The sequence below is a fragment of the Nycticebus coucang genome, chromosome X, assembly GCF_027406575.1.
Source record: "Nycticebus coucang isolate mNycCou1 chromosome X, mNycCou1.pri, whole genome shotgun sequence".
NCBI classification, from domain to species: Eukaryota; Metazoa; Chordata; class Mammalia; order Primates; family Lorisidae; genus Nycticebus; species Nycticebus coucang.
In genome coordinates this window covers 11,931,724-11,944,298 of record NC_069804.1, presented here as the reverse complement: position 1 = coordinate 11,944,298, position 12,575 = coordinate 11,931,724, and the positions used below count along the sequence as shown (strand labels likewise).

The window sequence follows — 12,575 nt, the reverse complement described above, 5'->3', positions numbered from 1 at the left end:
GCCCCATCTTTTTCTTCTAATAAAAATGACACCCAACAAATCAAAGAGGTGGGTGGAAATTTCAATTCAGTTCGGTCAAGAATTAGCCTTGTCATATAATTCTTGTACTAAAAAGTATTAAACCCCATGAACCTAATTAAAGCTTTGAATGCTCTCAAAGAGTAGAGATAAAATTTTAACTTATGTGTGTAATTTTAAGTAAGTATTTAATTCATTTAGGACCAATTTGGCTGAGCCTCTAAATCCAGTTTATGATGTTGTGTACATTCAGGATAAGTAAACATCCAACGCTTTGACTGAAAAATATGAGGGCTGTCCAGAAAGTACCCAGCCATTGTTAATACAACTTTCTTACCACATGGCTGGAGACTTTCTGGACAGCCCTTGTATTTCTATTGTAGTGAAGATTATGGAACCACACTGACATTTTCTTATTTAAATCGAAGAAGCTTAAAAACTCTATCAGCATTCTGATTTGATTTGACTTCCTTTATTAATGCTCTGTGCTCACCTGCTCTGAATATTACATATATTTTGTGCTACATAACTGTTATGAGTATATACAATTTGGCGATTGAACATAATTCAGATCTACAAAGGAACTAAAGCACAAAGTGAATAAAGTGTTGTTTCAGTCACTAAGGGTGCATCAATGGGGTGCCCCTGTACTCCTCAGCACTCAAAGTTTCCATGCCTGCTCAAGGCTGCTTGCCACACCTGCAACATTCAGCTCTGCTCCCCACTCAGGCCAGGCTGGGTATGCTGGGGAGTCATGCCCCAGAGCAGCCCCATCCATGAAAGGCAGGAGTTGGCAGATAAACACCCAGCACCCTTGTCCCAGAGGGAGAAACCCAGAGGCAGCTTCCCCCCGAGTGCCCGTAGCTCATTTAACCTATTCTCTGCTCATTGAATTCGCCTGGCACCGGCATATTCCTTTCCTTGGATCACTTCCCTACCCCTCAACCAGTGTTTCCTGGGATCACGTCCCACATTCACTACTTGCTCATATTCAGCTTCTGTGGAATCCGAAACTAAGACACAAAATAAGGGAGATCAAGAGAGCAAAAGTTCTAAGCCAATGAATTTGACTAAATTCAGAATTATAAAGGCTTTATGTGTTCCTTTAATTAACAGTATTGATTCAATCTACTCATTTCCCCAATCAGAATTAATTATGGAATACTTACTTCATACCATGTAGAGCAGTGGTGCTCAACTTTCCTAATGCCACAATGTATTTTCATTGTTAAAAAGGGGTCATGACCCACAGGCTGAGAACCGCTGAGGTAGAGGAAGTTTTAAAGGCAATATGAAACTGGTTACATGCTAACTTAATGTAGAAGCATATACTATTTTCAATAATATTATATCTAAAAAATAAGTAAATCCAATTCTTTAATGAAAATATTAGCTATAATTCAGAATGAAGCCCAATGGCCCTTAGGATTTTACTCATTAAATGATCACATACAAGTAATGTAGCTTCTCCTGGATGGTAATTGAAGAAAAATGTGCAAGGTAAATATACTAAAATAAAGTTATCCTTTTTCCACTATGGCCTTAGGCAATCCAAAATAATAGAGAAATGTTCTTCTTAGCATCCCAAAGTATGTCTAGGCATATGTGGCTAAAACATTATCTCAGAAATGGACATAAATCTGTACTTTTAGAAGTTTGCAATATCTGGTCAACATGCTGATTGTGATGAATGAAAAAAGGAGATCAGCAAAGCGGGGTCACGGGAGGAGGAAGAGAGGAGGAGGTAATTCCCCCTGTTCTACCTAGACAGAGTCTCCCATTTGGAGCCAAATGGAGTCCCGGGGATGGACACAGACACCGTGGCCCTTCCTCTGTGTCTTCACAGCTGTACTGGCAGTTTGTCATGGCACATGTCCTAGCGTCTGAAAAAGGAGACATGGATTAGACTATAACATACTAGTCACCCTCCAGAAACAATGAAAAAGATGCTTACTAAGAAACTATCTCTGAATTCTGAGACATTACATAGAACAGGTAGAATGGCATTACAAGACAAAAGTCATTATCTGAGTCCCAAATGGACAGCCAAAAGGAATCTGGGCTGGACTGGCATCTTGGTGGGTCCTGGGCTGAACCCACCCATGGTCTGTTTTGTTGGCCATTGCATTGAATTTGATCCTCCACATCTCTCTCTCCTCTTGTGTGTGCTCTAGTGACTCCTTTATGCCACCTGACTGGCCTGCATAGGCTGAAATGCACTTAATGTAGATTATCAACCTGGGTAATTAGGGTAAAAGTGTCTATTCTAGAGATCTTCCCATGAACATCTAGCCTCAGTGATAATCACTTGAGACACAAGACTTGATCTGTGAGGTGTCTGTACTAAAATATGTGGCAGATATGGCTAATCAGCTGCCTAAAAACTCTTGCCATTCCCACCATTGAGACTGGAAAGCCAGACAACTTGTCATTTTCCCAGCCTCCTTTGCAGCAAGGAGCAGTCAAAGAAATACAAAGATAAGTCCACTGGAGGGAGTGGAGCTTCTAAAAAAGATGTTGCTGATAAAGAGGGACGTGTGTGAAAGAGGCATTGGTTTGTTTGCATCACCCCTACCCGCTTAGTTTCATCTACTTTCTCTGTGTGTGCGATCTCTGAAGCTGGGGCAGCCATATTGTGACTATGAGGCTACAGACATGAAAATAAAATCAAGACTTCGAAGATGGCAGAGACTTAGTCCTTCTTGAGTTGCTTTGGAACTGCTTGCCTCTAGCTTTTTTAATAAATGAGAGAAATTAATTAGATTTTCCTTCCATTTGTTGCTAAATATAACTTTTCTCACAAAAAGTGCATTTCCTTAGCAGGGGTCCAGTATGTGTGGATCATAACATGCATCTCTTTCATAACAGGCTAAGAAACTCATATAGTTCCAGCCCAAAGTTCACAACACAAGGGACGGTGGGTATACTGCTTCCCTCCACCCCCTCCATAACATACTAGTCACCCAGCTGGACAAAGAGACCCAAGGGGCCAGGTGGGATCAAATCAGCGCCCAGGAGAGGGTCTACGCTACCTGAACACTTTGGTCTATAAAAAGGGAGGCCCAAGTAACCCCTAGATGTATAGAAATAGAAAGAGGGTACAGGGGTAAGGACCCGATATAATGCAACAAATCCCACCCATGGTTATATCACTCATTTCTTCTTTATTCTTTTCTCCTTCGTTGTCCTCTTTCAAAATTAATCTTCAAAATTAACCTAATTCGATCTTTTTACTTGAAGAAAGATATCTTTTTTTGGCACTGATTGGGCATTCATGAAATGTTTCAGAAACATCCATTGGAGTCTATCTTTTTAAAAACTTGAAGTGATTGCTCTAAAAGCCCAGATAGAGTCCCTTGGGGGGAGCCAGGGGAGGAGGTTCTGGTAAAGTTCTGTTTGGTGGTGGTTACAGGGTGCTTGACTTGTAAGAATTCATTAAACAGTGCATTGGTTCCATGTGGGTTTCTGTTTAATTTATATAAGAAGAATATTTTTAAAGACCCTCAAATGCCTGCTTTATTTCTTAGGCTGGCTTGCTAAAGGAAGATCTAAATGACTCTGTGGTGTGGGACACTTGGCCAGGGAGGAGAGGACAAGAAAAAGCTGGAGGGGCAGTGAGCCACGCACCACATAAGACATTACAACCTTGGGAAAGCCAAGGATGGGCTGGGGAGTCCATGTGACTGCGCAACCATAGCAAACTGGCCAAAGGCACAGGTTGAAGTTTGTTAGTAGCTGCAGGTGGAGGAAAGAGAGATAGGGTGGGAGGAGGGGAGGAAGGCAGGGAGGACGGATTTGCCTTTCGGCTGCAACATAAAACCTGAAAAGCCTTCCCTCTCAATAAATGAATGGATATAGACTCTCACCCTCCCACAGGACATGGGTATTTCTTTATCACAGAAGGGCTTTTCTTTTCAGGAATGTGAGTGAGTCGGAATATATTTCCAAAGGGCGTCACTAATCTTTGGGAGTGGGGCAAGGGGCATGAGAAAGATAGCTGCTGAGAAGAATTGATATCCAGAGATGGAATTTAAATGTATCACCTCCCTAAAAGATACGCTTATTTTGTTCAACATCCTTATTTTCATGAAGAAACCCAACACATCCCCGCATATGTAGAGATGCAGATCGTTACAGATAGATAATTTATCCCCCAACCCCCAGTAAGTGTCCAGAACAAGCAATTCCATAGAGACAGAAAGTAGATTAGTGGTCTCCAGGGGCCAGACGTGGGGGAGTGGGGAGGGACTGTTATGGGTCTGGTTTCACTTGGGGAGGATGAAGATGCTCTGAACTTGATAGTGGTGGGGGTGGTGCGGCATGATGAATGTGCTAATGACACTGAATCGTGCATTTTAAAATGGTTAAGATGTGAATTTCATGTTACGTGTATTTTGCCATCTTTTTTTTTTTTTTTTAAGGAAGTGCCCAGAGATGTTTTAGCCTGGGGCAATATTAGAGATTTTTTTTTTCTTTGTTATCATGCAACTCATTTGTTTTTCCCCAAGCATCAAACAGCAAAAGCCAAGGCTCACTGATTGACTGAGAGCAGCCTGGCTGTTAAAACTCACCGGCACATGTGGCATCTGGCATGAGCATGTGGCCACTGAGACAAAAGCACTTGAAGCTGCCGTGGGTGTTCACGCATCTGTGTTGGCACGGCCGGGGCTTCGCTCCACACTCATTCACGTCTGTGGAGGCGGTTAGAAAATGTGGAATGGTGAATGGAATTAGGAAACGTCCAGAAGGGCAACATCAGACCCCGATCTTGGGAAGGACGAGGGGGTCAGCTTTCCTGGACCCTACGCTTACTTGCCTTCTCTCTGACCATAAAATTCTATTTTGAAGGACTGGTGAGAATGTAGAGCAAACAGGGATATAAGTTGATATAAACACTTCAGAAAACTGCATGGCTGAATCTCCCACAGCTACATATAGACATACCCAGGACCTAGCGATTCTGGTCCTGGGTGTAGAAACATGAATTTGTACTCAGAAAAAAAAAAAAACAAAAAAACAAAATACATATGAAAATGATTATCACAGGATTATTCTTTTTTTTTTTTTTTTTTTGTGGTTTTTGGCCGGGGCTGGGTTTGAACCCTCCACCTCCAGCATATGGGACCGGCGCCCTACTCCTTGAGCCACAGGCGCCACCCATCACAGGATTATTCTTAATAGCCCCAAAGTAGAATTAATCCAAATACCTCCTGATAGAAGGATAGAGAAATAACTTATATACTCACACAAAGGAGTACTCTGCCACCCTGAGACCAAAAACCTACAACACTGGCTGACTCTCCCAAGTGAGTACATACTGTATGAGTCCATTCATACAAAGCTAAAAAACAGGCATAGCTAGTCTGTGAGAGAAGAGGTCAAGACATGGTTCTTTTGCTCAGGGTGGAAGCAGGAGCGAGGGGCATAAGAGGTCTTTTGGAGGGCTACATTTATGTTTTTTGATCTGTATACTGGTTACATGGGTGTTTGAGAACATTCACTGAACTATACATTTTTTATATATGCACAATTTTATGTGCATATTACTTGGAAAAAAAGGTTAGAAGTAGAGAATTTAGTTGTTTCTGCTTTTAATATTATCCGAAATAGTCTATGCCAGATGCTGCTAACTTATTCTCCTTTCAATTTTTACTATTCTGAGTGGTTCTTCTTTAGCCACCTACCATGGCTCACATCCTTCTAGAGAAAGCTCTGGCAGGCAACTACTGGTGGTGAAGGTGGAGGACATTTAATCCCACATAAAGATGCTTGCAGGATGTTAAGTGATAAAAGGTTACAAAACTATGTAATAGATTGATCACAAATTTATTTGAAAAAAAAAAAAAAAAAGCCCAGGAAAAATATACTCTAAATCTACAGTTCACAACCCCTAGGCCTTGGACCAGTACTGGTCTGTGGCCTGTTAGGGATGGGGCCACACAGCAGGAGGGGAGTGGTGGGCAAGGAAGGGAAACTTCATCTGTATTTACAGCCACTCCCCATTGCTAGCCCTACCACCTGAGCTCCGCTTCCTATCAGATCAGCGGTGGTATTAGATTCTCATAGGAGTACAAACCCTATTGTAAAGTGCACTTGTGAGGGATCTAGGTTGCACTTGCCTTATGGGAATCTAATGCCTGACAGGCTGAGGTGAGGCTGAGGTGGGCAGCACCTGCAAATACAGATTATCCTTAGCAGAGAGGTTTGACTGCATAGAGACCATAGTAAATCAATTGCTTGCAGGCTCATATGAAAACTGCTCCCAAGCCCTTTGTTTGTAGAAAATCATCTTCCATGAAACTGGTCTCTGACACCAAAAAGGTTGGTAAGTTCAAGGATGACTTTCTTCTGTGTTTTTTATAGTGTTTTCTAAAATAAATTTTAAACATTAAGAATAAATAACATTTTTATTAAAATAAAAAATGATATAGAAGAAAAATAAAACCTTTAAAGGGATCACGAATTGAGAATCTTGTCTTTGGAAATGTAGTCATGAGGGGGCCTCCTGGCTTAACTCCCCCAAGGAATACACAAAGAGGGAAAACCAACCAAATTCCACATAAGATAAAAATTCAGCATGGTTCACAGGACAAGGAGGTAAGGGAAAAAAAAATCCGCCTGGTGACATTCTTGAAAATAAGAAGTGACTGCTTTCGCCTCTGAAAAGATCCTTTTATAATGATTTTCCAAGGCCCTAGCTAGACATCTGAAGCCCTCTTGTCACTGACTGTCCCCCCTACCCTACTGTCTCCTTCACAGACCCTGATGGCTTCAAAGGGGACAATTGAGAAATGCTGATTTGAAAGGAGACTATGTCGGACATAATGGGAAACCCAGAACACCCCATCACTTGGCCCTAACTCAGAAGTGACTCACTTTTCTCTTGGAAGGAGCATTTTAGTAAAGACAACAGTTGAGGCCTATTGCCACTAATGGATATATGTGGACTTTGATCAGGCTGCCACGGGGCAGGGAGGCTGTGGAGGGGAAGACAGGAGCCCCAAAACTTGAGCCAACTGACTCCTTCAACAGTGATATTTACTGGGACTTAAAAATTAGCATGAAAAATATGGCTGTATTCCAAATCTCCTGAGAAGGTCTTTTGGCACAGAATCCAAACCATAGGGAAAAACAAGCTTTGTGGTATAAAACCTCCGGTAAGGGATACAGCTGAATTGTGGCTTATGAAAGCATGATTCCTCTCTCAAGCAGCTGGATGCAGTTCTAAGAAGCACCTTTGGGGCTCTGGCCTCTATGTTGGTGGTAGATCGTTAAGGGGATGGCTGAGTGGAGTGGGTGCCTGGCCTTCTCTCAAACTCTCTGTCCCCTTTTCTAGAATCCTGGAAGGCTTTCTTAAGGGCAGCTGAAATGGATTCGTGCTCTTTGCTCCATTTCATTATAGGACCGGGGACCCATTTCTTTACGTCATGGTTTCCCAACTTCTGTTGATATCTTGGGCCGGATCATTATTTGTTGTGAGGGCCGTTCTGTGCGGTGCCTGGGTGGTTAGCAGCACCCCTGGGGTCCATCCACTAGATGCCAGCAGAACCTCTCACCCCCAGTTGTGACAACCCAAACTGTCTACAGATATTGCCAAGTGTCTTCTGGGTGACCAAATCACCTTTGCATCAATGGTGTATTTTTATTCATCAGATTTAGAGCAGGATTTCTCAACCTCAGTGCTAGTGATGTTTGGGGCTAGACCATTCTTTGTTGGGGGCTGTCCTGTGCATTGTGGGGTGTTGAGCAGCATCCCTGGCTCTATCCACTAGACACCACTAACACCCCCTACGAACATCCCAGACACTGCCAGATGTCCCCTGGGGGAAGGCTCCCATATTAGGCAAATAAAAATACAAGATTCCCAGTTAAATTTGAATTTCAGATAAATGACTAATGCTTTTGTAAGTCCCATAAAATATTTAGAAAATATGTATACTATTTGTTGTTTATCTGAAATTTAAATTTAACTGGGTGTCTATATTTTATCTGGCAATTCTTCCTGGGGGTCAAAACCACCTACACAGAGAATCACTGTCCTAGAAGTTATAAATAAACTTTTAATGCCTTCCAATAAATAGTCCCTGACAAAAGTCATAAATTATTTTTTAAAATATATCAATTTCAATGAAAGTATATGTATGACTCAACCCAACAATTCCATTTTCCTACAAAATACTGGCTCAAGAGTGCAAGGATATTCCTAGAATGAGGTTTGATTTAGCACTGTTTGTAATGACAAAAAATTGGAGACAATATAAATTATAATGGTTAAATGAAGCATTTTTGCATAAAGGATAAAAGTATTTATACTAGAGATGAGGATACAGTCTGATAAGCTAGCTCTGCTGTATGTTCTGACATATAAAGATGCCTACGAGAAATACTTATGTTGGTACTATCTCAGAAAAGGGCTTTGAAGATCAAGGGCAAACTTAACTATAGAGTAAGGATTGGGGATGGAAACTCACTTTTTGATTTGTATTCTTTTTTTTTTTTTTGAAACAGAGCCTCAAGCTGTCGCCCTGGGTAGAGTGCTGTGGCATCACAGTTCACAGCAACCTCCAACTCCTGGGCTCAAGCGAGTCTCCTGTCTCCGCCTCCCAAGTAGCTGGGACTACAGGCGCCCGCCACAATGCCAATGTTTTTGGTTGTAGTTTTCATTGTTGTTTGGCGGGCCAGGGCTGGATTCGAACCCGCCAGCTCAGGTGTATGTGGCTGGTGCCTTAGCTGCTTGAGCCACAGGCGCCAAACCTTTAATTTATATTCTTTTGCACTGTTGGATTTTTTTGTGTGTGTGTGTGGTTTTTTGGCCAGGGCTGGGTTTGAACCCGCCACCTCCGGCATATGGGACCGGCGCCCTACTCCTTGAGCCACAGGCGCCGCCCATGTACTGTTGGATTTTTTAAAGTAAAAATATATACCACATAGGTAGAGAAGGCTGGTATGATGTATTTTCTATGTTTCAAGTACCATTTGAACTTTTAAATAACACAAAAGCATTACTTTCATTTTATAACCAATTTTATTTTATTAATTAATTTATTTATTTTGAGACAGCCTCAAGCTGTCACTCTGGGTAGAGTGCCATGGCATCACAGCTCACAGCAACCTCCAATTCCTGGGCTCAAGCCATTCTCCTGCCTTGGCCTCCCAAGTAGCTGGGATTACAGGCACCCGCCACAATGCCTGGGTATTTTTTGGTTGCAGCCGTCATTGTTGTTTGGCGGGCCCAGCCTAGATTAGAACACTCCAGCTCAGGTGTATATGGCTTGCGCCTTAGCCACTTGAGCCACAGGTGCCGAGCCAACAACTAATTTTAAATAAAATTACATATTAAGACAATAAAAAATAAAAAACAAGTAACAGAACAGAGTTATTTGTGGGGGGGGAGGTCTTTTATTGGGCATCTTGACAGAAAACATCAGAATTTTTACATTTGTGAAGGAGAAGAGCTTGAAAAATCTTGTTCTGAAACCATCTTCATTTGAAGATTCAATTTTAAGAAAACCTAAGAAATTCTGCATACCACGTTGTGTCACCAGCACCATTGCAACCATCTAACTTGGCCTGTGACCCTGGCCTGTTGTACTGACCTTGACTGCACATTTTCCCAGTGTATCCTGGAAAGCATCTGCATTTGTTTGGTCCCACGCATTCACCAAACTTGCATCCAGGTTTGCATGTAGCTATGAAAAGAAAAGATACCTTGATGACAAAAGAACAGGACTAGTCAGCTCAGTGAAATGCAAGCATGTCAAATGTAGTCACCTTCTGTATGGCAGAGAATTCCATAGGGACGCACAGAGGATGGTCAGCCTCCTCTCTAGTCTGTTTTCAACTTTCAGGTACCAGAAAGTCTTTTGTTTGGGAAGAAGATCACCTTGCCCTCTGCACCCACTGCATGCCAGGTTATTGTGAGTTTGCTTAGCACTACCACACTTCCAGTGGTATTCAAAGAAATATAGGCCTCCCAGAGACTACAGTCAGCCAGTTTTGTATGTAAGCACAAAACATTTACTAGAAGTCTAATGTTTGAACAGGAAGAGGGTCCAGAGTAAGCCTGCAGCACGGGCCCAGGGCCCTCCCCTTCTTTCTGTCTTACCTCTTTGCATCTCTTCCACATTTTCCCTATTTTTCTTTTGAATGAGCAAAATCTTTTTAATGCTGTATGTTATCAAGTCAGACTGAACAATCCACAGGTTGGAGGTGGGGAGGTGCTACCTTTAGCCCTAAGGATGGGGGCTAAAAGCTTGATGATGATGATAATGATGATGGTGGAAGCGTGAGAAACCATGACAAAAGGCAGGATTTGGTTTTCTATTTTGTTCACTTCCGCATTTTAATACCGGACACAAGGTTGGCACTCAGTAAATATTTTTTCAGTGAATGAAGTGTTGGGACAAACAATAGGAATAGGATGTTGTAAGTAATTGAGTTGGAGGGCAAAAAAAAAAAATAGTCTAAGATGATAGCTTGAGTCCAGCTCCCAGGGAGGAGATTGGGAGGGGTGGGGAATAGATAGCAAAAAAGGAAAATGGGAAAACCCTAAGAGAAGCAGGGGAGAGGGAGAAAAAAACTAATAAATGAGAGAGAAAGGAGGCTCTCAGGGTATTGAGGACTCTCAGCAGTTTCTAGATCCAGTAGGAGCTCAGGAAATAGCCACAGTATAAAAGAACTCAGCAAATGCCAAGGAATGCTGCTTACTTATCCATCCATGGATTCCTCTGGCTCAAAGTTGGGCCATCTCTAAGCAAGCCAGTTCCCCCCCAGGATATTTCCTTACAAACACAGACCCTATTTATTTTTTATTAATGTCACCATTCCTCTCCCAGTACCTAGGCTCCAAATCTCAGTTGTCTCTATTTTTCTTTGTTTCAAAACTAATCAACCACAGCATCCTATATCTCATTCTACCACTAATTCATTCACTGAACGTTTATCTAGCTAATGGGAATGGCCTTGCTCACAGATACCCGGGAAATTAAACCAAAGCCTCTCTCCCCCTGCTTTTCCCTCCATGGCCTGTGATGATACCCCACTGGTACAGGGAACAAACAGCCTAATGCCTTGTTTCTTGCCAGGACAAACTCTAAGGTGCAATAAATGCCCTAGGGTCCTTATGGAATCAGGGTGAAGATAGACTTCTCTTGAAAGCACCCATCTGCCTACCTTCCTTACCTCCTCCCCCCACTCCTTTACATATGTCTCTTAAGATCACCCCCAATGAAATATAGTAGAACCCCCATAGATGACCACCTCTCTATACTGAGTACCTCCTTAAGTTGACAGAATTTTCCTAGACTGGACATGTACCACATGTATGTATCAGTACCGTAGGCCTAGTTCCTTATGGTGACAACCTCTGTATGTTGACCAGTTTGTTACAGTCCCTTGGGTGCTCAACTTATAGAAGTTCTACTTCTGTATTTGATTTGTTTGGGAAGAAGACCACTCTTGTGTTTGTACAAGAATGTCCCTTTCAAGCTCTGCTTCTAGGAAACCTGACATCAGATCTGATATCAAACTGACATTCCAAAAGCATAGCTCAGATCGTGCCACAACTTGCACAGAGGTCATTATATAATCTTTGTTAACTCTTGAACACAGTTCAGGTATCCTAACCAAGGTAAACTCAACACGATCTGGCCTCCACCTTCTTTTCCAGTTCCCCCCAGACGTAGGCAACACTGTGGCCCAAACTAGATTGCCTGCTGTGTCTAGAACTACCCTTTGCAGTCTGCCTTTTCCTACCTGTTATCCCTAGAGTACCCTTCCCTGGCCCTCCAATGGTCAATTGCCTCCCCACTCTTCAAGAACCACCTTGTATGACCTTTTCTTCTAGAAACCTTCACAGATTTTTCCAGCCTTCTGCAAACTTGCACTCAACTTTGAGAACTCCACAGAATTCTGGCAGGCCTCTCCTGTAAAACTGATCAGTTTTTGTCTTACTAAATAATTAGGCATATTTTGGCCACCCTTGACTTCTACCTTCTCCTGGGTTCCAAGTGCCTTCAGGTTAGGGACTTAAACATTCATCATTGTTTCTCCTGCAACACTAAATATAGAGTTATAAACGTGGAACATTCAAATATTTTTGAATAATGAATAAAATAATAGGTATAGACTTTTAATGAGGGAATGTTTTATGGCCCTGAACAAATCATAGGGGAAAAATGCTTCCTCAGAAAAGATTTTTTACTTTTAAGGGCTAGAATTTAATTTCCAGTGCCTATTTTGTTATGGATATGTACTTAGAGATGCAGCTTTCAATTCAGATGTTAGAAAAATAAATATTTCATTTTATTTTTTAAGTCCCAAAGACCTCTGGTTGTTCTCTGGAAACTGATTTCCAGTGTGAACCAAATAGGAAAACCCAGATAAACGCTAAATAGAACACGGCAGAAATGGTGAATAATGCCTTGCTATAGGGTCAAAGCTTCAGAAACTTGTTTTCAATTTACAGTAACTTTGGATCTGTGACTTGAACAGCCAATCCACAGCAAAGAGCAAGAAACTCAGTTTCCCTCTAAAATGGCCTGAGATTGAAGCATGTT

The 12,575-nt window shown here is 42.0% G+C and overlaps 1 protein-coding gene across 2 annotated transcripts in view; it reads right to left on the bottom strand.

The window, feature by feature from the left end:
• EGFL6 (EGF like domain multiple 6) overlaps positions 1 to 12,575 on the bottom strand; it is a 63,291-nt gene that overhangs the window by 25,538 nt on the left and 25,178 nt on the right. The window contains exons 3-5 of one of the 2 annotated variants that reach the window (XM_053580595.1): positions 9,615 to 9,707; positions 4,590 to 4,709; positions 1,782 to 1,901 (exon numbers count right to left, since the gene is read on the bottom strand). In XM_053580595.1, the coding sequence (XP_053436570.1) occupies positions 1,782 to 1,901; positions 4,590 to 4,709; positions 9,615 to 9,707 (333 nt within the window). The remainder of the gene's footprint in view (positions 1 to 1,781; positions 1,902 to 4,589; positions 4,710 to 9,614; positions 9,708 to 12,575) is intronic. The other variant, XM_053580596.1, reaches the window with a different exon arrangement.